Here is a 26,027-nt window from a genome sequence, read left to right on the forward strand (position 1 = left end):
CCCTTCGTGTGGGCACGCTAGGCATACCTTTGCTGGCAGCCAATAAATGGACTGCCACCACTCCCAACGTCTTGCTCTGAGCAGCATGCTGGAACTTCTCTCACATGCTTGAGAAGTCCCAGCCTGCTGCCCAGAGCTGGAAACAAGGAGCGGGGAGCAGCAGTAGTCTATTTACTTGGCTGGCAGGGCTCAGCATCCCCACCAGCAAAGTAAAAGAGAATTCAGCAGGGGGCCCAAGCCCACATTTTGGGAGCCAGTTGTTAAAGTAGCCATGGAGGGCCCTACTTTAACAACCGGCTCCCAAAATTCTTAAAAACTTAACAACCGGCTCTTGCGAGCCTGTGAGAGCCTGCTCCAGCACACCACTGGATTTATGTATCATGGCTCCCTTTGCATCCCTTACTCTCAAAATGTGTTAAACTGATCTCATTTTTCTTAATTTGGTGGCTAGCAACCTTCCTGGTTTATTGGTGCATTCATAGTAAACCTGATTCAGCCTTGCATGCACAAATTTCAAGCTCTCCTCATGTAACGCTGCAATTTCCAGCCTCACCGCTTGTAGCTTTTGATAGTCAGACACAGAGCCAGACGCCCTGTATCTAGCCTCCAAAGCACCCAGCTTTTCCATACATTGGGTCAGGCGTACCTTGTGGACTCTGACCTTCGTACTCACACATTTGATAAAGTGCCCTCTCGAGACAGCCTTAAAGGCATCCCACACTGTACCCACTGTCAGTCCCAAGTCCAGATTTAGGTCAAAATATTCTTTCAAGACTGGGAGAAAACTGGCCTTAATATTCGGATCTTGCAGTAAGCTGTTATTAAAGGTCCATCTCTTTTCTCTTACCTCCTCCCGCAGGGAAGGGATAATTGTCCAGACCGGGGCATGATCCGAGATAGTAATGTGCCCTATAAAGGAAGTTCCCTCTCCCTCTGACAAGGATTTATCAAGAAAAATATAGTCCAATCTGGAATATGTGAGATGTACCTGGGAGTAGAAAGTATAATCCCTTCCTCTAGGGTTACCCAGCCTCCATGCATCGTACAAACCCATCTCATCCACAGAATTTTTCAAAGCCTGGGAAAGCTTACGATCTACAGAAGCAGGAGGAGATGACCGGTCTAAAGCTGGTTGCATGGTAGCATTAAAGTCTCCTGCCACCAGCACTTTACCTTTGGCAAAAGTCTGCATCTCCCTCTGAAGACACAAGAAGAAATGCTCCTGCTTCTCATTGGGTGCATACACACTAACCAGTGTAAACTCCTCCTGCTCCAGCATTACATGCAAGAAAAGAAATCTTCCCTCCCTGTCCCTTCTCGAGTGTAAAATTTGCACCTGAATATCTTTATGGAACATAATAGCCACCTCCCTTTTTTTAGCACCTGTTACATCAGAAGCACAAGCCACCTGTGGGTATTGCTTTGAGGCTAGTAGCCCCTCGTGCTTTCTTCAAAGATGAGTTTCTTGTAAAAAAAAACACATGTGGCTGTGTCAGACACAACTCACGCAATAAAGCATGTCTTTTGTAAGGAGAGTTCAGCCCCTTAATATTATAAGTGAAAAACTTATAGTCTGACATTCAACACTCTCTTGTCAAACCATACTATTGATGAAAGGTACATGGTAGGTTTGGAGTCCCATCTCCCCCATCTATCTCCCCTCTTCCCTAAGCCCACCCCCCTCTCCTTCCGTCCACCAAACAACACCCCCCCTCCCCCCCCATGCTGCATGGGAAATGAGAGAAAAGCAACCCCCAGAGCAAACACACCACCCAAACTTCTCCCCGCTCTTCAAACACACACCTACCCCATTATACAAAACTGTTACAATCCACCCCCACCCACCCTTTAATCCTGCTGAACTTTAAGTTTCTCTCAGTCTCCTAACCCTCATCAAACAAACCAGCGCTATTCAATAGAATAGATGAACATGTTAAATTAACATTACAGTCCTGTTTGTACAGTCAGGTCTGGGCTCTCGATGACTTTGCTTTCTGCGGGACTCTCTTCTGCAAGTGCGCCTTGGTCGTAAGAGCCATCCCAATAGGCAGCATCTCCACCGTAGTCAGTCCCGCCTCATGTAGGCACTTCCATGCATCCGCCACCTTCCGATTCCTACATTGCTTGCCCTTGAGCTCAAAACAGATGGCAAATGGAAAAGCCCATCTATAAGCAATTTTTCTTTATTCAGAATCTCAATCACCAGCTTCATAGCATGCCGCTGCGCCAATGTGAACACTGATAGATCCTGGAACATAGAGACCCTTGCATCGTTAAATTCCAGGGCAGGAAGCTGACGAGCCTTCTGCCATAACAGTTCCTTAAACGCATAGGAAGAGAAGCGAACAAGGATATCCCTTGGTTTATTGTCCGCTCGAGTACCCTGCACTCTATGCGCCCGATCCATGGCTGCTTCAGCTGGGTCCCAAGTCTCACCCATTATTTTTTCGCACAAGGCCCGCACCATCACCTGGACATCTTCCACGCTTCTGTCCTCTGGGATCCCGCGGAACCTCAAATTGTGCCTCCTTCTCCTGTTTTCAAGGTCGTCAAGCTTGTATTTAAAGTCCTCGGATTGCTCCATCAGCTGAGTTAGCCATATTCCCAGCGTGCCATGCTGTTCCTCCTGCTCATCCACGTGTTCCTCCAGGGTTTCCACTCGACCTCCCAGCTCTTTAAGATCCAGGCTTATGGCATCCACATGTTCTAAAATTTCCACTCGGGATGCTTTAATTTCCTCTCTGATCGCTTCCAAACAACGAGTAAGATCTTTCAACGGGCTGGTCGTTGACGTGGGACAGCGCGGCGCCACGTGGGAAGCAGCTGAATCTGAGTCCGACATCGCGAGGGAAGCAGGGTGCAAAAAACTCCTCGCTGTCCGTCTCTTTGTCTTACACTCGCTCCCCCGATGCTGCGATGAAGATAGTTTGCTCATGTTGGCCAGCAAGATTCACTGACCATTCCCGCTATATTTCTTGCGAAAACAAGCAGCTGTGAGTGCGGATGGTGCTGCAATAATGTAGGGAAGTATCGGAGCTACTAGTCTAGGCAGCCATTTGTCTCCGTGACGTCACTTCCTCCCCAGCTGGCTCTATCTTTTAATCCTTTGCAATTTCCAAATGGAATCTTTTACTTTTGGACATTAGATTAGAGTCAAGCTATTTTGCTTTTCATAATAACTTTTTTTAATTTGATAATAACTATTTTTAAATGAGGTTTTCTAATTTTATAAAATATTGTTGGAAACTTATGTTAACTGTGTGATGTTGTACTTCTATGCCATTATTGTGAACCACATTGGACCCAGGTATGGGGATATAGTGGTATACAAGAGATGTATTGCTACTGGCTATGTGCACTAATCTGTGGCGCGCAGTGCTTGTCTCCCAAGCTATAGACTCTGAGTATTCTGTGCTCACTAATGTGGGTGCTAGTTCAGTGCTAAACGCCTCAAGCACCCGCGTTTGGTTCTGACCATCGGCCATAGGCGCCCCATATAAGAGGCTTGGGGAGGCTAAGCCTCCCCAGCCCAGCTGTGAGCTTCGCGGTGGCCCCACCTGCCTCCCTCTCCAAATGTACCCCTAGACTCCCGACGATGAAATCTTCTGCTGCTGCCGCTTCTATTGAGCAGCGCAGCGGCAGCCGCTTCTCTCGGAGCCAGCATAACATAAGAAGAAAAAGAAGCGCGGGGCCGCAGCAGCGTTCAGACATGCGCTGTCGGCTCTGCCGGTCTCTGCCCCGTGACGTCAATTTCCCGTTCCGGGGGCAGAGGACCGGCAGAGCCGACAGCGCATGTCTGACGCTGCTGCGGCCCCGCACTTCTTTTTCTTCTTCTGTCAGCGCTGCTGTAAAGAAGCCCGGGCCGAAGGGAGAGAAGAGAACGTGTGGAAACGGTAGGAGGAGAGAGAAGGAGAGCAGGGGAGAGCCAGAGAGCGATAGGGAAAGAAAGAGGGGACATGGAAAAGAGCAGGGGAGAGCCAGAAAGAGATGGGGAGAGAAAGAGGGGCCATGGAAAAGAGCAGGGGAGAGCCAGGGACATGGAAAAAAGCAGGGGAGAGCCAGAAAGAGATGGGGAGAGGAAGAGGGGCCATGGAAAAGAGCAGAGGAGAGCCAGGGACATGGAAAAAAAAGCAGGGGAGAGCCAGAAAGAGATGGGGAGAGAAAGAGGGGCCATGGAAAACAGCAGGGGAGAGCCAGGGACATGGAAAAAAGCAGGGGAGAGCCAAAAAGAGATGGGGAGAGAAAGAGGGGACATGGACAGGAGAGAGAGAGAGAAGCTGCTGGGGAGAAACTGGGGGAGACCCTAGCTGACAGACTGAGAAATGCTGGCTGGATGAAAGGAGGGAGAAAGAGGAAAAATGCTGGAAGGAGGGAAGAAACTGGTAGGGAGGGAAAGAGGAAAGACACTGGAAGGATGGGGTGAGAGAGGACATGCTGAATGGAAAAGGGTCAAGAGAGAGCACTGTCTAGAAGGAAGGGGAGATAGAGGAAGACAATGGACGGAAGGATTGGCAGAGGATAATGGGTGGAAGGATGGAGAGAGAAAGAGGGATGACACTGGATGGAATGGTAGGAGAGAAAGAGGGAAGGTACTGGACATGGATGGAGGGGAGGGAAGTATATGCACATGGATGGAGGGGAGTGAGGAGAAATGCTGGATATGGATGGAGGGCAAACTGTTGAATTTAAGAGCTGGATCGGGATACTGAAGGATAGGGACAGGGCTACAGATGGTAGACAGGACGCATAAGGACACAGGAGGATGGTGAGAGAAAAAATATCAAATGGAAACAAGACACTGCATAAAACAGAAGACACTGGGACCAAAGCGAATAGAAAAACTAAATGATCAGACAACAAAGGTAGAAAAAAGTATTTTATTCAGAATTTATTAACTGGACTATGTCAGCTTTTGGAAATGTGCATCTGTGATATTTTGCATGTAAGTTTCAATTTTTCTAGTATTGCTCCATGCTGAGTCTGACTTCTTGAGGTAACTTTCCAGTTTTGCCTTCATATCTGTTGTGTCATGTGGTTTTCATGTGTAATCAAGGTGCAGTATTCTACTAGTGTGTAGTATTTACAGCCCATTTTGGGGTTTTTTTTTGTTTCACTAGGTTGTGTACTGGTGTTTTAGAGCCCAGTGTAATTACAGTGCTGCCTTTCCACGCATAAGGTTGTAGCTCGTCCTGTCCTTGGAATTAGTGCTGTTATGGTTTGCTAAGGTTATGAGTGTGTTTTTGCACCAGTGGCGTAGCCAAGGGTGGGCTTGGGTGGGCCCAGGCCCACCCATTTTGGGCTCAGGCCCACCCAGTAGCAGCATATCTATGATGTGGCTGGCAGGGATTCCCCAAGCCCCACCAGCCGAAAACTCCCAACAACTGTCCCTCCTGCATACCTTGTAAATACCAGATGCCTGCAGTGAGCAGCGACTGATACATACTGCTCGCACCAGCCCCACAGCCTTCCCGCTGATGTATTCCTGCCTATGCGGAAACAGGAAGTTACATCAGAGGGAAGGCTGTGAGGCCAACATGAGCAGTGTGTATTAGTTGCTGCTCGCTGTCAGTGAAAATCTGCTATTTAAAAGGTATGCAGGGGAGCGGCTGATGTTTGAAGGACCATATGGCATGCAGGTGAGAGAGGGAGAGACCAAATCACTTGCGGAGTACTTCTGCCCACCCATCTTGGGCCCAGGCCCACCAAAAATTGGGTGTCTGGCTACGCCCCTGTTTTGCACAAGTTTGTGTATAGTGTTTTGCAGTGGAGAGATTGTGTATTGGCCTTACTGAGGAGGCACCAAAACATCAGAAAGGGTTTTAGAGCCTAAATCATGACACACTACCTCTTGAAGGATCTACATATAGTCGTTCATAAAAGGAGCTCATTGTGAACACTATCCACCCTAAAAGGGTGTTTTGTGGCTCTACATGAGAATTGTGATATTATGATCCCTTGTTTCCTATTGTTGACGGTCTGCATTTTCCGTATGGGTGGTATATTGGTTTATTAGGGTCTGCCCAGTGTTATGGTACAGTAAGGTTCTGAGTGTGTTTTTGCATAAATTTGTGCATAGTGTTTTACAGTTGAGCAATTGTGGTTAGTACATGCTTTGAGCAACCACTTTATTCTTTGACATATGATACATATTTAATATCTAAATGTAATAAAAGGTATTAATTGTGACTTATTTTTACTTATTTTTTTTCTGTGTTGTCAGACAATTATGGATGTAAGCCCTGCCCCTGGCCCCACCCCTAACCCCACCCCCTTTAGCCTCCCCAAACAGTTGGGCCACCGACCGCCTATGCCATTGGCCCATCAGGTAGGGAGACTTACAATTCCCTAGTCTAGGGTTATTCATTACTAGTTAGAAGGATTTCTTTCTCTTAGGTGTTTACCTTGGCACCTGCTTCATTTAGGGAACTGCTCAGTGTCCTCTGATTTCTTGAGGGATACAGGGTCCGACTATTGCTCCCCTCCCCACTGTACTTGTGAGACCTTCCCAAGGGATCACAATATTCAACGCTGGTATCTGGATGGTGGCTGGTGCTGAATGTTTAGGTATAACTTCAACTGCCACAGCCAGTGTTTAAATGAAACACCGTCTGCACAATCTGAATATTGGCCCATTAGAATCTTTCCAATTTCAGGTATATGGAATATTTGGTGACTTGGATTATTATATTGTAATGTTTTTATGAGGTAATTCTATAAACAGCACTAAAATTTAGGTGCTAAAATAATGAGTGCTGAGCTAGTATTCTATAATGGCATCTGGGTGCCCAGATACTATTATAGAATACTAGTGTAAGTCCGCAGCAGTACACCTAAATTTAGGTGCAACCACTTAAGCCAGCTCTATAGCTGCGCCTAAATATTGGCACTTACAGAATTCTGTAAGTTGTGAGCATAAGTTTTGCATTTAAGTGTGTGATACACCTGTGCCCCGCCTATGCCTCTCCCACATCAATGTACCTTTTGCAGTTGTGCACTATAGAAATTCTCCGAGGACAAGCAGGCTGCTTGTTCTCACTGATGGGTGATGTCCACGGCAGCCCCTCCAATCGGAAACTTCACTAGCAAAGGCCTTTGCTAGTCCTCGCGCGCCGATGCGCACCGCACATGCGCGGCCATCTTCCCGCCCGAATCGGCTCGTGTTCGTCAGTCTTCTTTTGTCCGCGCTCAGGACGGTCGTGTTTTGCGCTGTTTTGCGCCCCTCAAAGTTGACCCTCGTGCGCCGGTCTCCTTCCCGCATCGGTACCGAGAGCTCTGGGTCGCCGAGGGAGTCGACACCCAGTAGGCATCGACACCGGGAGGACCGCTCACCCTCTGTTCAGGAGGTGTCGATGCGCTCCACCTTGGACAGCCCAGAACAGCCTCCACGCCCGGAACAGACTCTGACCTCGACGCCTGCATCGGCTTCCATGTCTTTCTCCACAGCCGCTCTGCACGAGAGTCTCCGGGCCGTTCTCCCAGAGATCCTGGGAGAGCTGTTGCGTCCCTTCCGCTCCGGTACCGGGGGTGCTTGCACCACCGGTACCGTCGAGTGAGGCGCCGGCTGGCCCCTTGCCCGGGGTGAGGTCTCCGACGTCGGTGCCGCTTGCGGTACCGGCTGCAACCGCCTCCCAGGAAAGCTCCCCGACAACGTCGGCGGAGGGAGCTTCGCCGGTGCTGGCGAGGGAGTCTACCTCTCGACGCTCCTGCCGTGGCCGTGTTTCCACGGAGTCAAGCCGGGCACGGCTTCAGACACAGGTTCATGAACTTGTGTCTGATACCGATGGTGAGGCCTCATGGGAGGAGGAGGAGGACATCAGATATTTCTCTGACGAGGAGTCTGATGGCCTTCCTTCTGATCCCACTCCCTCCTCTGAAAGGCAGCTTTCTCCTCCCAAGAGTCTGTCTTTTGCGGCCTTTGTCCGGGAGATGTCTACGGCCATCCCCTTCTCGGTGGTCTTGGAGGATGAGCCCAGGGCTCCACCTAAGGAAGCGTCCACAGTACCCATGCATCATGTCCTAAAAAAGACATTGCTGGCGAACTGGACCAAGCTTCTAAGTAATCCCCATATTCCCAAGAAAATCGAGTCCCAGTACCGGATCCATGGGGACCCAGAGCTGATGCGCACTCAGTTGCCTCACGACTCTGGTGTGGTGGATCTGGCCCTAAAGAAGGCTAAGAGTTCTAGGGAGCATGCTTCGGCGCCCCCGGGCAAGGACTCTAGAACCTTAGACTCCTTTGGGAGGAAGGCCTACCATTCTTCTATGCTCGTGGCCAAAATCCAGTCTTACCAGCTCTACACGAGCGTACATATGCGGAACAATGTGTGGCAGTTGGCGGGCTTGGTGGACAAGCTCCCCCCTGAGCAAGCCAAGCCATTTCAGGAGGTGGTCAGGCAGCTGAAGGCGTGCAGAAAATTCCTGGCCAGAGGGGTATACGATACCTTTGATGTTGCGTCCAGGGCTGCTGCTCAAGGTGTGGTGATGCGCAGACTCTCATGGCTGCGTGCCTCCGACCTGGAGAACAGGATCCAGCAGCGGATTGCGGACTCCCCTTGCCGAGCGGACAATATTTTTGGCGAGAAAGTCGAACAGGTGGTAGAGCAGCTCCACCAGCGGGATACCGCTTTCGACAAGTTCTCCCGTCGGCAGCCTTCAGCATCTACCTCCTCAGGTAGACGTTTTCATGGGGGAAGGAAGACTGTTCCCTACTCTTCTGCTAAGCGTAGGTACAATCCTCCTTCTCGACAGCCTGCGGTCCAGGCTAAGCCCCAGCGCGCGCGCTCTCGTCAGCAGCGTGCGTCTCAGCAAGGCCCCACGGCTCCCCAGCAAAAGTAGGGGGCGAGCTTTTGACTGGCTCCAGCAGAGCATAGCCGACATCAACGTGTCAGTGCCGGGCGATCTGCCGGTCGGGGGGAGGTTGAAAGCTTTTCACCAAAGGTGGCCTCTTATAACCTCCGACCGTTGGGTTCTTCAAATAGTCAGGCAAGGATACACCCACAATTTGGCCTCCAAACTTCCAAATTGTCCACCGGGAGCTCAATCCTACAGCTTCCAGCACAAGCAGGTACTTGCAGAGGAACTCTCCGCCCTTCTCAGCGCCAATGCGGTCGAGCCCGTGCCATCCGGGCAAGAAGGGCTGGGATTCTATTCCAGGTACTTCCTTGTGGAAAAGAAAACAGGGGGGGATGCGTCCCATCCTAGACCTAAGGGCCCTGAACAAATATCTGGTCAAGGAAAAGTTCAGGATGCTTTCCCTGGGCACCCTTCTTGCCATGATTCAGAAAAACGACTGGCTATGCTCTCTGGACTTGAAGGATGCCTACACGCACATCCCGATACTGTCAGCTCACAGGCAGTATCTGCGATTTCAGCTGGGCACACGTCACTTCCAGTACTGTGTGCTACCCTTTGGGCTCGCCTCTGCGCCCAGAGTGTTCACGAAGTGCCTGGCTGTAGTAGCAGCGGCGCTTCGCAGGCTGGGAGTACACGTGTTCCCCTATCTCGACAATTGGCTGGTGAAGAACACATCCGAGGCAGGAGCTCTACAGTCCATGCAGATGACTATTCGCCTCCTGGAGCTACTGGGGTTTGTGATAAATTATCCAAAGTCCCATCTTCTCCCAGTACAGAGACTCGAATTCATAGGAGCTCTGCTGGATTCTCGGACGGCTCGTGCCTACCTCCCAGAGACGAGAGCCAACAACTTGTTGTCCCTCGTCTCTCGGGTGCGAGCATCCCAGCAGATCACAGCTCGGCAGATGTTGAGATTATTGGGCCACATGGCCTCCACAGTTCATGTGACTCCCATGGCCCGCCTTCACATGCGATCTGCTCAATGGACCCTAGCTTCCCAGTGGTTTCAGGCTGCTGGGGATCTAGAAGACGTGATCCACCTGTCCATGAGTTTTCTCAAATCCCTGTATTGGTGGACGATTTGGTCCAATTTGACTCTGGGATGTCCTTTCCAAATTCCTCAGCCACAAAAAGTGCTGACTACGGATGCGTCTCTCCTGGGGTGGGGAGCTCATGTCGATGGGCTTCACACCCAGGGAAGCTGGTCCCTCCAGGAACGCGATCTGCAGATCAATCTCCTGGAGTTACGAGCGGTCTGGAACGCTCTGAAGGCTTTCAGAGATTGGCTGTCCCACCAAATTATCCAAATTCAGACAGACAACCAGGTTGCCATGTATTACATCAACAAGCAGGGGGGCACCGGATCTCGCCCCCTGTGTCAGGAAGCCGTCAGCATGTGGCTCTGGGCTCGTCGTCACGGCATGTTGCTCCAAGCCACATATCTGGCAGGCGTAAACAACAGTCTGGCCGACAGGTTGAGCAGGATCATGCAACCTCACGAGTGGTCGCTCAACTCCAGAGTAGTGCGCCAGATCTTCCAGGTGTGGGGCACCCCCTTGGTAGATCTCTTTGCATCTCGAGCCAACCACAAAGTCCCTCAGTTCTGTTCCAGACTTCAGGCCCACGGCAGACTGGCATCGGATGCCTTCCTCCTGGACTGGGGGGAAGGTCTGCTGTATGCTTATCCTCCCATACCTCTGGTGGGGAAGACTTTGTTGAAACTCAAGCAAGACCAAGGCACCATGATTCTGATTGCTCCGTTTTGGCCGCGTCAGATCTGGTTCCCTCTTCTTCTGGAGTTGTCCTCCGAAGAACCGTGGAGATTGGAGTGTTTTCCGACCCTCATCACACAGGACAAAGGGGCGCTTCTGCATCCCGACCTCCAGTCTCTGGCTCTCACGGCCTGGATGTTGAGAGCGTAGATTTTGCCTCTTTGGGTCTGTCAGAGGGTGTCTCCCGTATCTTGCTTGCTTCCAGGAAAGATTCCACTAAGAGGAGTTACTTCTTTTTATGGAGGAGGTTTGCCGTCTGGTGTGACAGCAAGGCCCTAGATCCTCGCTCTTGTCCTACACAGACCCTGCTTGACTACCTTCTGCACTTGTCTGAGTCTGGTCTCAAGACCAACTCTGTAAGGGTTCACCTTAGTGCAATCAGTGCATACCATTACCGTGTGGAAGGTAAGCTGATCTCAGGACAGCCTTTAGTTGTTCGCTTCATGAGAGGTTTGCTTTTGTCAAAGCCCCCCGTCAAGCCTCCTACAGTGTCATGGGATCTCAATGTCGTTCTCACCCAGCTGATGAAACCTCCTTTTGAGCCACTGAACTCCTGCCATCTGAAGTACTTGACCTGGAAGGTCATTTTCTTGGTGGCAGTTACTTCAGCTTGTAGAGTCAGTGAGCTTCAGGCCCTGGTAGCCCAGGCCCCTTACACCAAATTTCATCATAACAGAGTAGTCCTCCACACTCACCCTAAGTTCTTGCCGAAGGTAGTGTCGGAGTTCCATCTGAACCAGTCAATTGTCTTGCCAACATTTTTTCCCCGTCCTCATTCCTGCCCTGCTGAACGTCAGCTGCACACATTGGACTGCAAAAAGCATTGGCCTTCTATCTGGAGCGGACACAGCCCAACAGACAGTCCGCCCAATTGTTTGTTTCTTTTGATCCCAACAGGAGGGGAGTGGCTGTGGGGAAACGCACCATGTCCAATTGGCTAGCAGATTGCATTTCCTTCACTTACGCCCAGGCTGGGCTGGCTCTTGAGGGTCATGTCACGGCTCACAATGTCAGAGCCATGGCTGCGTCCGTGGCCCACTTGAAGTCAGCCACTATTGAAGAGATCTGCAAAGCTGCGATGTGGTCATCTGTCCACACATTCACATCTCATTACTGCCTGCAGCAGGATACCCGACGCGACAGTCGGTTCGGGCAGTCAGTGCTTCAGAATCTGTTCGGGGTTTAGAATCCAACTCCACCCCCCTAGGCCCATGTTTATTCTGTTCCAGGCTACACTCTGTTAGTTGGATAAATTGTTAGGTCAATCTCAGTTATGTCCTCGCCGTTGCGAGGCCCAATTGACCATATTTGTTGTTTTGAGTGAGCCTGGGGGCTAGGGATACCCCATCAGTGAGAACAAGCAGCCTGCTTGTCCTCAGAGAAAGCGAATGCTACATACCTATAGAAGGTATTCTCCGAGGACACCAGGCTGATTGTTCTCACAAACCCGCCCGCCTCCCCTTTGGAGTTGTGTCTTCCCTTGTCTTTGTCTTGCTACATATGGGACTGACGAACACGAGCCGGTTCGGGCGGGAAGACGGCCGCGCATGCGCAGTGCGCATCGGCGCGCGAGGACTAGCAAAGGCCTTTGCTAGTGAAGTTTCCGATTGGAGGGGCTGCCGTGGACGTCACCCATCAGTGAGAACAATCAGCCTGCTGTCCTCGGAGAATACCTTCTACAGGTATGTAGCATTCGCTTTAGGTGCTAACCCCCTGATTCTATATAGCGTGCCTACAGATATTCACTGAAATCCAAGTGTATTCTAAAACAGCACATGTAACTTAATTGGCTTAACAAGCTAATCAACGTTGATAACAGCTCTTAACAAGCAACAATGAGTACTAATTGGCAATAATTAGAATTTACACGCACAACTCACTAAGTGCATTCTGTAATGCAGTGTGCCTAACTTCTAACATGTGCAGGCAAAAAGGGGCAAGTTTATGGACAGGGAAATGAGTGTTTCGTGGGCATTCTGAAATTTATGTGCATAGTCATAGATAATGGCCCAGTGCACTTAAATCTGTGTGCCAGGATTTAGGCCACATTTTCATTGGTGTAAATGGAGGCGTGTAGTGTTAGGCACTGAGATATCAACTAAGCGTATTCTATATACCATGCCTAAATCTAGGTGCTGCTTATAGAATACGCTTAGTCGGCATTGATTTCCATGCCAATTTTTAGGCACCATATATAGAATCTCCCCCTAAGTTTCTAGAATATGGTTATAAGTTAGTTACATGCCTAACTGCATATTAGTGCCAATTAATACTTGTTAAAGCCAATTATTGGTACTTACTGCCAACTGAGTGCCAATTTAGCACCAATAAACTAATTAAGTTACAGGTATAACTGGTGCTATTCTATAACTGGGTGCATAATTGTGCACCTATGTGTGCCCTATATAGAATGAGGTGAATAATAAACACAGCTTTTACAAAGCAAACATAGGAAGTAATTTTATAAAAGGGTGCCCATGCGCAATATCCAAAAGAAGCCTATTTTATAAAGGTAATATAAGTGCCTATGAAGCTTATTTTCGAAGCATATGGACATTTGAAAATACCCAAATGGACACCCACATGCTTGAAATGTCCAAATCTCAATTTTGCAAAAACAGAAAAGGGACGTCCAATACTGCAGTATGTCCAAACAGCAAAGGGGCCTGTTTTGGGTGGGACTAGGGAGGACCCAAAATCAGGACATCCAACAGCGATTACCGAATGGGAAGAAATGTCCAAGCCTAAAAAGAAGGATGTCCTAAGTTAGACCTGTTTCAGTCATGCCTGCCCATGGTGCCAAAAAGGTTTCTATTCTTTCTTGAATGTCCTTTCAAAAAATGCCTCTCCATGTGCTTTTATAAAATAGCCATCTTCCTCCAGTAGTAAACAAATGCCACAGCCACACATTTACACCTTCTCCAAAAAAGTGAATGTGTGTTTGTGTGTATTCATATACTTGTGTATTTTATCAAAAGTACTTGTACATCACAGCTGTATCCAAACTGCCTATGCACCATCTTATCAAAGTGTTTTTACGTGTGTGTACTAAGCATGAAATTTTATAAAAGTCATTTTACACTTGCAGAAAATATTTTATAAAATTACCCCATACTTACAGAAGCAGTATCAGCCAGATGATATTCTAGACTTCCTGTTTTTTTTATAGTCTAGAAACACTTTTCTGGCATCCCCTGAGTAGTCAAATATCCCCTGAACGCAACATAGAAGTGGAGGAGTAACCATATGGTTAGTGTAGGGGGCTAATAACCAGAGGAACTGGGGTTGATGCCCACTGTACCTCTTTGTGACCTTGGGCAAGTCAGTTAGCCCACCACTGCCTCAGGTACAAAAATTTAGACTGTGAGCCCACTATAGACAAAGAAAGTACATGTATATAATATGTAGACGGCTTTGGTTGTACAACAGAAAGGCAATATATCAAATGCATGACCTATAACCATATTATCATAACTCCAGCAAACTTGTACCCTCTACATAAATCAGTGCAGAACTTACAGGATTCTAGTGGATTTATTTATCTTTATATCACTTTAACATTATTCTATTTTTCATATTTTAGTCTCTTCGCCAAGTGAGGCTCAATGAGATTTTGCTAGATTACTCTAGAGATGCAGCACTTATTGTTATGTAAGTATCAAGCTCCTGGGTAATCTTCAAGTTACAAAATATGCTAATCTCTTGCTCTCATGTTATATTCCCTGAATTTTTTTTTTTTTTTGGGGGGGGGGGGTATTTTATACACATTATTTTCCTCTGTTCACTATTGGCTATCTGATTCCTTCCTAACACTACTGGAGTAACTCTGAATCTGCCCATGTTTAAAGTCTATAGGATGGAGACTTTTCCACCTTCTTCACAGTAACAGATTTAGAAAATACTTCTGACTTCTGTTTGACACAGGTATAAAGTGAAGTTTACATGTCTGTGTGACAGAGTGGAGAAGTGAGACCAAGCCTTACGTAATGTTTTAAACAAACAAAAAAAAATTCCCATATACTCCCTCTTATCTACTTTTAAGAGTTAGTTTTAAAACCTTCTACATGTAGATTTCATACCTGCCAAATCTCCAGCATTCATCTCCCGCACTTCCGCCAAAGCAGGAAAGTCTCCAGCTGAGATGATCCACCGCCACTGCCGCAGCTTCTTTCTTGAGCAGCGGCAGCTGCAGCAAAAAAAAGAAAAACAAGCACAGGGCTGCAGCAGCCTTCAGGCTTGCACTGTCGGCTCTGCTGGTCCTCTGCCCCCGGAATGGGAAATTGATGTCAGCGGGGGCAGAGGACGTCGGAGCCGACAGCGCATGCCTGAAGGCTGTTTTTCTTCTGCCGGCACTGCTGCTGCAACATAGGGCTGGGGAAGAGGGAAAGGGTGTCCAGAGGGAGACAAGAATAAATGGAGAGAGCAGAGGGGAGAGAGAAAGAAAGGACGCTAGAGGGTACAGTGAGAGAGAGGGAGAAAGGGGACATGGAAAAGGGCAGGGGAGAGACAGGCTGCTAGGGAGAAAGAAGGGGAGCAAGGGGGGAGACCCTGGCTAGTCAGATGAAGAGAGAAAGAGGAGAACTGCTGGATGAAAGGAGGGAGAGAGGAAAATGCTAGAGGGAGGGGACGGAAAGAGGGAAGATGCTAGATGGAAAAGGGGTACAGAGAGAGAGAAAGAGATGAGTGGAAAGATGTGGAAAGAGGGGGCATGGAAAAGGGCAGGAGAGAGAGAGAGAGAGAGAAGCTGCTGAGGAGAAACTGGGGGAGACCCTAGCTGGTCAGATGGAGAAATTGTGGATGAAAGGAGGGAGAGAGAGGGAAAATGCTTGAAGGAGGGGGCAGAAAGAGGGAAGACCAAGATGCTGTATGGAAGGGTAGGGAGAGAAAGAGGAAAGACACTGGAAGGATAGGGAGAGAGAGAGGACATGCTGAATGGAAAAGAATAGAGAGAACTGTCTAGAAGGAAGGGGAGATAGAGGGAGACAATGGATGGAAGGATTTGGAGAGGGAAATGGGTGGAAGGATGGGGAGAGAAAGAGGGTTGGCACTGGAAGGAAGGATAGGGAGAGAAAGAGGAGACGCTGGGTGGAAGGATGCAAAGAGAAAGAGGGGGAGACAATGGAAGGATGGGGAGAAAAAAAGGGGAAATGCTGGTTGGAAAGGGGGAGAGGTTAGAGTTAGTGAAAGACTGGAGAATAAGAGCAAGGGGCATGGGGAGAACAGAAGTGAGGAAAAGAAGAAAAGCCATAGGTAGATGAAGTAAAAAGAGGGAAATTAAAGAATGGATAGTAAGAATGAATTAAATCTGGACACAGAGAGAGAGAGAGAGGCAGAAAAATAAATTGAGAAAACAAAGGACAAATGGACAGGAAACCCTGGCAAGAAAGTTAAGAGAAGACACAGGAAAGCAGAATCAAGAGACTGGGACCCACACATAGTAACATAGTAGATGACGGCAGAAAAAGACCTGTACGGTCCACCCAGTCTGCCCAACAAGATAAACTCACGTGTCATTTTTTGTGTATACCTTACCTTGATCTGTACCTGTCCCTTTCAGGGCACAGACCGTACAAGTCTGCCCAGCACTATCCCCACCTCCCAACCACCTGCCCCACCTCCCACCACTGGCTCTGGCACAGACTGTATAAGTCTGCCCAGCAATATCCCCACCTCCCAACCACCAGCCCTGCCTCCCACCGCCGGCTAAGCTTAGAAAAATTAGAAAAAGTAAATGGCCAGACAACAAAGGTACAGAAAATAATTTTATTTTTAATTTAGGATAAAGTAATGTGGTAGCTGTGTTAATGAAGGTTAATAAATGCAAATAAAGCACAAAATAGAAAATAAGGTGATACCTTCACTGATTTTTAAAATATTTTTGATTAACCTTCAGAGACCAGCACTTTCTTCCTCAGGTCGGGAGAGGATACCGTACCTGAGGCAGGAGGTTTTGGCCTCTGAAAGCTAATTGAAAAGGGTATTACTACTACTACTTAACATTTTTAGAGCTCTACTAGGGTTACGTAGCGCTGTACAGTTTAACAACAAAGGACAGTCCCTGCTCAAAAGAGCTTACAATCTAATGGGCGAAATGTCAAGTGTCAAGTTGAGGCAGTCAAGATTTCCTCATTAGAGGTATGGTGGTTAGGTGCCGAAGGCGACATTGAAGAGGTGGGCTTTGAGCAAGGCTTTGAAGATGGGCAGGGAGGGGGCCTGGCGTATGGGCTCAGGGAGTTTATTCCAAGCATGGGGTGAGGCGAGGCAGAAAGGGCGGAGCCTGGAGTTGGCGGTGGTGGAGAAGGGTACTGAGAGGAGTGATTTGTCTTGAGAGCGGAGGTTAAGGGTAGGAACGTAAGGGGAGATGAGGGTAGAGGGGTAGGGAGGGGCTGCAGATCGAGTGCATTTGTAGGTTAATAGGAGAAGCTTGAACTGTATGCGGTACCTGATCGGAAGCCAGTGAACTGACTTGAGGAGAGGGGTGATATGAGTATCTCAGTCCAGGCGGAAGATAAGACGTGCAGCAGAGTTCTGAATGGATTGAAGGGGGGATAGATGGCAAAGTGGGAGGCCAGTGAGGAGTAGGTTGCAGTAGTCAAGGCGAGAGGTAATAAGAGAGTGAATGAGAGTACGGGTGGTGTGCTCAGAGAGGAAAGGGCGAATTTTGCTAATGTTATAGAGGAAGAAGCGACAGGTCTTGGCAATCTGCTGGATATGCGCAGAGAAGGAGAGGGAAGAGTCGAAGATGACTCCGAGGTTGCAGGCAGATGAGACTGGACCGATGAGGGTGTTATCAACTGAGATGGAGAGTGGAGGGAGAGGAGAAGTGGATTTGGGAGGGAAGACAATAAGCTCGGTCTTGGCCATGTTCAGTTTCAAGTGACGGTTGGACATCCAGGTAGCAATGTCGGATAAGCAGGCTGATACTTTGGTCTGGGTTTCTGCAGTGATGTCTGGTGTGGAGAGATAAAGCTGGGTGTCATCAGTATAAAGATGATACTGGAAACCATGAGAGGCAATTAGGGAGCCCAGGGAAGAGGTGTAGATTGAAAAAAGAAGGGGTCCAAGGACAGATCCCTGAGGAACTCCAACAGAGAGCGGGATGGGGGTGGAGGAAGAACCATGAGAATGTACTCTGAGGGTACAGTGGGAGAGATAAGAAGAGAACCAGGAGAGGACAGAGCCCTGGAACCCAAATGAGGACAATGTGGCAAGAAGTAAGTTGTGATTGACAGTGTCAAAAGCAGCAGATAGGTCGAGGAGGATGAAGATGGAGTAGTGACCTTTGGATTTGGCAAGGAATAGGTCATTGCAGACTTAAGATAGTGCCGTTTCTGTCGAGTGTAGGGGGTGAAAGCCGGATTGAAGCGGATCAAGGATGGCATGAGAGGAAAGAAAATCAAGGCAGCGGCTGTGAAAAGCGCATTCAAGTATCTTGGAGAGGAAGGGTAGGAGGGAAATGGGGTGGTAGTTGGAGGGACAGGTAGGGTCAAGTGATGGTTTTTTGAGGAGTGGTGTGACAACAGCATGTTTGAAAGTGTTAGGGACAGTTGCAGTGGAGAGAGAGAGGTTGAGGATATGGCAGATGGGGGGGGGGTGATGGTAGGAGTGATGGTGTTAAGTAAGTTGGTGGGGATGGGGTCTGAGGAACAGGTGGTGCATTTCAGGGAGGAGAGAATATAGGCGGTTTCCTCTTCAGTGATATCAGGAAAAGAGGAGAAGGAGGCCTGGGTTGGTTGGTTAAGGGAGTGGGTTATAGGGTGAAGAGGAGGAGATGGTTTGTTGGTGAATTCGAGGTTGATCTTCTGCACCTTGTTGCGGAAGTAGTCAGCCAGTGATTGAGGAGAGAGTGAGCAGACGGCACTTTGAGGAGGGAGTTAAGGGTGGCGAAGAGACGACGAGGGTTAGAGCTGAGGGAATTAGTCAATTGGGTGTAATAGTCCTGTTTGGCGAGGAATATGGAAGACTGGAAGCAGGATAGCATGAATTTGAAATGAATGAAATCAGTATGGGTGCGAGATTTCCTCCAGAGGCGTTCAGCTGATCGGGCGCAGGAGCGAAGGTATCGGGTGCAAGGGGTCAGCCAGGGCTGGGGATTAGTACGCCTTGTGGGATGGGAGATGGATGGTGCAAGGGTGTCCAGAGGAGAGGGTGGCATTGTAAGTGGAGACAGCCTTGTCTACAGACTCAGAGGACAAGATGGAAGGGAGGAGATCAGAAATACTAGAGGATAGGGTGGGAGGGTCAACAGCTTGGAGATTCCTAGAAGTAGTGGTAAGTGTTGGGCGGGACTGAGGGGGAGGGTGATGAAGTGTGAAGATGATCAGGTGGTGGTCAGAGAGAGGAAGAGCTGAGGCGCAGAAATTAGAGGGTGAGCAGGTAGAAGAGAGGACGAGGTCAAGACAGTGGCCAGATTGGTGAGTAGGGGTGGTGGAGCTCAGTTGGAGGTTGAAGGAGGAGCTTAGAGAGAGGAACTGAGAAGCATATGAGTCGGATGGGTTATCAGTGTGTATGTTAAAGGTGTTTCAGCTGGGGAAGGGAGTCTAGTGCTGGAGAGAACCCTGTTCTGCCAGCCCGGGAGCATCAGTTCATTCATCTCTGGCTGGGAGCTTCATAAATACACAATACCAGGATCTTAACTACTTCATATATGATGCCAAGGATCTAGCAATAGCAATGTATGCATAAATATATGGTGGGTAATTTTCTAATAATGCACTTAGGCAGGAAAGGCAGATAGATGCATATGTTGCTCCTATTTATAATGGCAACATGTGCACCTATGCACCTTTACAAAATTACCTCCCTAAATGTTCTTGCACAAAATTACACCTTCTTCAAAGCAAGTATAGCTATGAGTGGGCAAGTGCCGTTAAGAATTGGCTGTTATGTTTATTTAAGTACTGATCTTGCCCCTGGGAATACCTACATGTATGTTGAATAAAAGTAGGTGCTGTGTCTTCCTGGCATACTGTCATCTGTGTATACATGGGAGAAAGTTTATAAGTGCTACATGAGATGTAAAATACCGTTTTACAGGCTCGAGTTGCTTCAAAAACACTCTCTCAAAGGAGTAATTTTCAAAAGCCGTTTCTAATTGCATGGGTATAGGGCTCTTTGAAAATTTTCTACCTTGTATGCAAGTAAACAGACACACATTATTTCGCAGTGCACCTACTTGTACTCACATTGTCACTGAGGTGTTCCTAGGGTGGAATAAGGGGAGGAGGAGGAAAAAAAATATGCAGTTTTGCATTTTTAAAAGTATACATGTATAAGTGAAAAATGGTAATGATACTTATATATGCAAAGCCTTGAGTGATGCCATTCTTTTTTGGACATTTTCCTTTGTAAAATGAGCTTCTGGTGTGTGTACTGCCAAATGCATGTGTTTTTTATTTTATTTTTTGTTTATTTAGTGGTGCTATATTAATTTTATAAATGACACTTTGTTTAGCAACATGAATTAAGTTTAAGACTTATTACCATTTGATCATGCTTCATCAAAACAGCAAGATGTGGTGTATAAAACAATCATATAAAAAGGGAGGACACAATCAGGCTTATTTTCAAAGCACTTTGGGAGGCTAAGTTCCATAGGTTTCTATGGAACTTTGGGAGGCTAAGTGCTTTGAAAATATGCCTCAAATGGGGCCGATATTCAAAGCAATTTAAGCGAACAAGAGCCTGTCCTGCTCGCTTAAATTGCTTCCCGACACCTAAGCAGGAATATTCAGTGGCACTTAACCGCAGAGTGCTGCTGAATACAGATCGCACAACTAAAAAGTGGGCAGATCATGGGTGGCACTGGTGAGGAGCCCAAGGTTATGCGGATGTTGGTGATATTCAGTGCTGGAACCTGTATAGCTAAGCGGCCTAATTTAAGACAGCTCAAAAGCTGTCCTAAATTAGGCCACTTAACTATTATTTATTTATTTATTTATTTAAAAAAAAAAAAAAAAACATTTATTCTGTGCAGTCCAAAGTTCTTGGCGGATCATAAATCATATATACATAACTGTCAACATAACATTAAAACGTTCTTACAAATACACAACATGACAAAGTGATAAACCCAGAGGGATGGAATTATCAACCACCGACCCCCCCCCCCCACCCCTGAATGCTTGCAGAAAAAGAAGAGTTTTCAGTTTTTTAAACTCTTTCAAATCCTGAATCTTTCTTGTCCTCTGAGGCAATTTCTTCCAGTAAGAGGACTTGCAATATAAAAATAACCAAGTTCCTAAACTCATTTGATTTTATAATACGATAGGATGGAACATCCAGCATAAGCTAACCAGCTGACCTCAGCAACCGAGTGGGCTAGTATAAGCGAAGTTTGGCCACCAAAACCTTAGAACCCTGTTCCATTAAGATTTTAAAAACCAGACAAATAATCTTAAACCAAATTCTATATTCAATAGGGAGCCAGTGAAGCCTTTTTAATATCAGTGAAATATGTTCATAACTAGGAAAAAAGGCCCGTTTCTGAAACCAATGAAACGAGCGCTAGCAAGGTATTGGCTTCCTGCAATTAATGTTTTCAAAGGGATTGTTAGGAGAAATGTGTTGTCATGCTAATGAATAATTTACATTGTTGTATTATGTGTAATATCTTTTTTGTTGTTTTGGGGGTTTTTTCTTTGTGTTGGTTGGTTGTGTGCAGTGGTGTGCTGGAGCGGGCTCTCACGGGCTCGCGAGAGCCGTTTGTTAAGTTTTTAAGAATTTTGGGAGCCGGTTGTTAAAGTAGGCCTCCCCATGGCTACTTTAACAACTGACTCCCAAAATGTGGGCTTGGACCCCCTCCTGAATTCTCTTTTACTTTGCTGGCATAATGCTGGCCCCACCAGCCAAGTAAATAGACTGCTGCTGCTGCCCCTTGTTCCTTGTTTCTGACTCTGAGCATCAGGCTGGGACTTTTCATGCAAGCACAAGAAGGTTGAATCATGCTGCTCAGAGAGCCAGAAACAAGCAGCAGAGAATGGTGGCAGTTCATTTATTGGCTGGTGGGGCTCGGCAAAAGTATGCCTAGCGTGCCCGCACAAGGGAGGGGAGAGAGAGGCATGTATTCCCCCCTCCCCCAAATTTCAGGGCCGCTATGCCCGGAGAGAGAGCCCGTTGTTAAAAATTTGCTAGCACACCCCTGGTTGTGTGTGTGGGTATGAGCGAGAGATGCTGATTCTGCATGTTAGAGCTTGTGTATTTATTGGGGAGATTGTGGGTGTGAGTGAGAGAGAGTTCTTGATTCACCATGGCAGAGTTTGTGTATGATGTTGTGGTGGTGGTTAGAGTTTGTGTATTAAGGGGGTGGAGGGGAGTGTGTGGGTGTGAGTGAGAGAGAGATGCTGTTTCTCCATGGCACAGTGTGTGTATGATGTTGGGGGGGGGGGGGGCTGGAAGGAATGTGTGTCTGTGTCAGACAGAAAGATGGTGATTGTTCCTTGGAGAGTTTGTGTATGATGTGGGTGGTAGTGGGGAAGGTGGCAGAGTTTGTGTATGATGTGGGGGGGGGGGGGTGGAGAGGGTAGCGGTGTCTGTGTGTGAGAGTGTTTGGAGGGGGGACAATTGCCTTTCTTCCCCTGAACTTCCCTTTCCTTAGCCCCGGAAGGGGGGGGGGGGGCTTGGTTACTGATTAGGTTGGGAGTGTGTGAGTTGCATGACCAATCTGCGTTGCCATTCTTGGGGGGGGGGGGGGGAGGATGGTATCGGTGTTCCACATCAGTGTATGTGTTTGTGTTTTCTTGGGGGGGGGGGGGTTGGGGGGGCTGTGGGTGTGTGAGTCAGAGAAAGATATGTTGAATTTCCTTGGTAGAGTTTGTGTATTAAGGGGGTGGGGCTGGGAGTGTGTGTGAGTGAGAGAGAGAGATGCTGTCTCTCCATGGCAGAGTGTGTGTATGTTTTTGTGTGGAAGGGGGGGTAGAGTTTGGTTGTGTATGTGGGTGTGAGTGCGAGATGGTGATTCTCCATGGTACAGCTTGTGTATTTAGTGGGGGGGGGGGGGGAGGAGTGTGAGGGTGTGAGTGAGAGACAGAGATCTAGATTCACCATGGCAGAGTTTGTGTATGATGTTTTGGAGGTGGTTGGGGGGAGTGTATGTGTCTGAGTGATAGAGATGTTGATTTTCCATTTTAGAGTTTGTGTATTAAGAGGGGTGGGAGGGGAGTGTGTGGGTGTGAGTGACAGAGATGCTGTTTCTCCATGGCACAGTGTGTGTATGATGATTTGGGGGGGGGGGGGGGGGAAGGGAGGTTGTTTTCAAGGAATGTATGTCTGTTGATTGTTCCTTGGAGAGTTTGTGTATGATGTGGGTGGGTGATGGTGTTGAGGGTGGGGGGTGGGGAGGGTGTCAGAGTTTATGTATGATGTTGGGGGGGAGGCAGTGTAGCGGCATGTGTGTGTGAGAGTGTGGGCACTCACCAGGATAAACTTTGCCTCCTGGTCTTGTCTCCACGTATGCCGCTCTCCTTCAGCTACAGCTGTCAGATAATTGTTTGCCTAGTAAAAAACCAACGCACAACTACCTGAGTCCGCATAAGGACAGCCGGTGCACTGCGCGAGACAGAGTGAGGGTAGGCGGTGCGCAGGCGCACTCGGTGTGGACACGCAAGTGGTGCGATTCTTTGAGGCTGCGCGCTTGGTGTGGGCACGCGAGTGGCACGATTCTTTGAGGCCGATATAACTCTTTTCTTTTCTCATTACCCGCCCTCGACGTTATCACATTTTGACGCGAGAGCGGGGCAGAGAGAGATGGTATAACTCTTGTTTTCTTTTCTCTTTACCCGCCCTCGACATCATCACGTTTTGACGCGAGGGCGGAGCACAGAGAGATGGTGAGTCGGATGGTTACACACTTACGAACTTACAAACCCTTCAGTGAAGCCTACCTGTATCCCTGGTGGTCCAGCGAGTCGATGAGGGCAGGAGTGCAGCCACCTCGCTCCTGGCACGTGTGGCAGCTGTCCAACATGGCTGCTGTGGCCTCTCACGACAGCTTGTGGTTCTTCGTGTAGTACCACAAGCTGCTGCAAGAGGTCACGACAGCCATTTTGGACATAAGCACATAAGCACTGCCACGCTGGGAAAAGACCAAAGGTCCATCAAGCCCAACACTCTGTCTCCGACAGCAGCCAATCCAGGCCCCAAGAATCTGGCAAAAAAAACAAAATTTAATAACGATCAATGGACTTTTCCTTCAGAAATCTGTCCAGACCCCCTTTAAACTCAGCAAGGCCAGCTGCCGTCACTACCTTCTCCGGCAATGAGTTCCAGAGTCTAACTATGCGCTGAGTAAAGAAAAACTTTCTCCGATTTGTTTTAAACCTACCACATTCTAATTTCATCTTGTGTCCCCTGGTTCTATTATTGTTAGAAAGCGTAAACAAACGCTTCACATCTGTCCGCTCTATCCCGCTCATTATTTTGTAAACCTCTATCATATCACCTCTCAGCCGCCTTCTCTCCAGGCTAAAGAGTCCTAGCCGTCTTAACCTCTCCTCATAGGGTAGTCGTCCCATCCCTTTTATCATTTTTGTCGCCCTTCTCTGCACCTTCTCCAATTCCTTTATATCTTTTTTGAGATGAGGCGACCAGAACTGAACACAAAACTCCAGGTGCGGTCGCACCATGGAGCGATATAACAGCATTATAACATCCTCATGCTTGGTTTCCATCCCTTTTCTAATAATACTCAACATTCTGTTCGCCTTCTTAGCCGCCGCAGCACATTGAGCTGAAGATTTCAACGTCCTATCCACGATGACTCCCAGATCCCTTTCTCGGTCCGTAACTACTAACGCGGAACCTTGCATAACATAGCTGTAATTCGGGTTCCTCCTTCCCACATGCATCACTTTGCACTTGTCAACGTTGAACTTCATCTGCCATTTGGACGCCCAATCCCCCAGTCTCGCGAGGTCTTCTTGTAATTTTTCACACTCCTCCCGCGACGAGATGACCCTGGATAATTTTGTGTCATCTGCGAATTTAATTACCTCACTAGTTACTCCCATCTCGAGGTCATTTATAAATATGTTAAAAAGCAGCGGTCCCAGCACAGACCCCTGAGGGACCCCACTAACCACCCTTCTCCATCGAGAATAATGGCCATTTAACCCTACTCTCTGCTTCCTATCCTTTAACCAGCTTTTAATCCACAATAATACGCTGCCTCCGATCCCATGCCTCTCCAGTTTCCTTTGGAGTCTTTCATGCGGCACTTTGTCAAACGCCCTCTGAAAATCTAGATATACAATATCCACCGGCTCCCCTTTGTCCACATGTTTGTTCACCCCCTCGAAAAAATGCAGTAGATTTGTGAGGCAAGACTTCCCTTCACTAAAACCGTGCTGACTTTGTCTCAGTAGCCCATGCTTTTGTATGTGCTCTGTAATTTTATTCTTAATAATAGCCTCCACCATTTTTCCCAGCACCGACGTCAGACTCACCAGTCTATAATTTCCCGGATCGCCTCTGGAACCCTTTTTAAAAATCGGCGTTACATTGGCCACCCTCCAATCTTCCGGTACCACACCTGTTGTTAGGGATAAATTGCATATTACTAACAGTAGATCCACAAGTTCATTTTTCAGCTCTATTAATACTCTGGGATGAATACCATCCGGTCCCAGTGATTTACTACTTTTCAGTTTGCAGAACTGCCCCATTACATCCTCCAAGTTTACAGTGAAATCATTTAGTCTTTCTGACTCGTCCGCTTCAAATACCTTTTCCGGCACCGGTATCCCTCCCAAATCCTCCTCGGTGAAGACCGAAGCAAAGAATTCATTCAATTTCTCCACTACGGCTTTGTCGTCCCTGATCGCCCCTTTAACACCACAGTCGTTCAGCAGCCCTACCGATTCTTTAGCCGGCTTCCTGCTTTTAATATACCTAAAAAAAATTTTGCTATGTGTTTTTGCTTCTAACGCTAACTTTTTTTCAAAGTCCTTCTTAGCCCTCCTTATCTCCTTTTTGCATTTGGTTTGACATTCCTTATGTTTTACCTTATTGTCTTCAGTCTGTTCCCTTCTCCATTTTCTGAAGGATTGTTTTTTGGCTCTAATAGCTTCCTTTACCTTACTGTTTAGCCACATCGGCTGACGTTTGGTCTTTTTTCCTCTTTTTCTAATACGCGGAATATATTTGTTCTGTGCTTCTAGGATGGTGTCTTTGAACAGCATCCACGCCTGATTCAAGTTTTTTACCCTTTCAGCTGCTCCCTTCAGTCTTTTTTTCACCATTCTCCTCATTTTATCGTAATCTCCTTTTCTAAAGTTAAACGCTAGTGTATTTGATTTCCTGAGTTCACTTACTTTGCAGCCAATATCAAAATCGATCATATTATGATCACTGTTATCAAGCGGCCCTCGCACCGTTACCCCCTGCACCAGATCATGAGCTCCACTA

General features: G+C 47.8%; 1 protein-coding gene across 1 annotated transcript in view; it reads left to right on the forward strand.

Moving 5' to 3' along the window:
• SLC12A3 (solute carrier family 12 member 3) overlaps positions 1–26,027 on the forward strand; it is a 1,234,282-nt gene that overhangs the window by 1,191,932 nt on the left and 16,323 nt on the right. Inside the window, 1 exon segment of the mRNA XM_030203718.1 lies at positions 14,209–14,276. Coding sequence (XP_030059578.1) covers positions 14,209–14,276 — 68 coding nt within the window.

This window comes from Microcaecilia unicolor, chromosome 5 (genome assembly GCF_901765095.1).
Source record: "Microcaecilia unicolor chromosome 5, aMicUni1.1, whole genome shotgun sequence".
Lineage (NCBI taxonomy): Eukaryota > Metazoa > Chordata > Amphibia > Gymnophiona > Siphonopidae > Microcaecilia > Microcaecilia unicolor.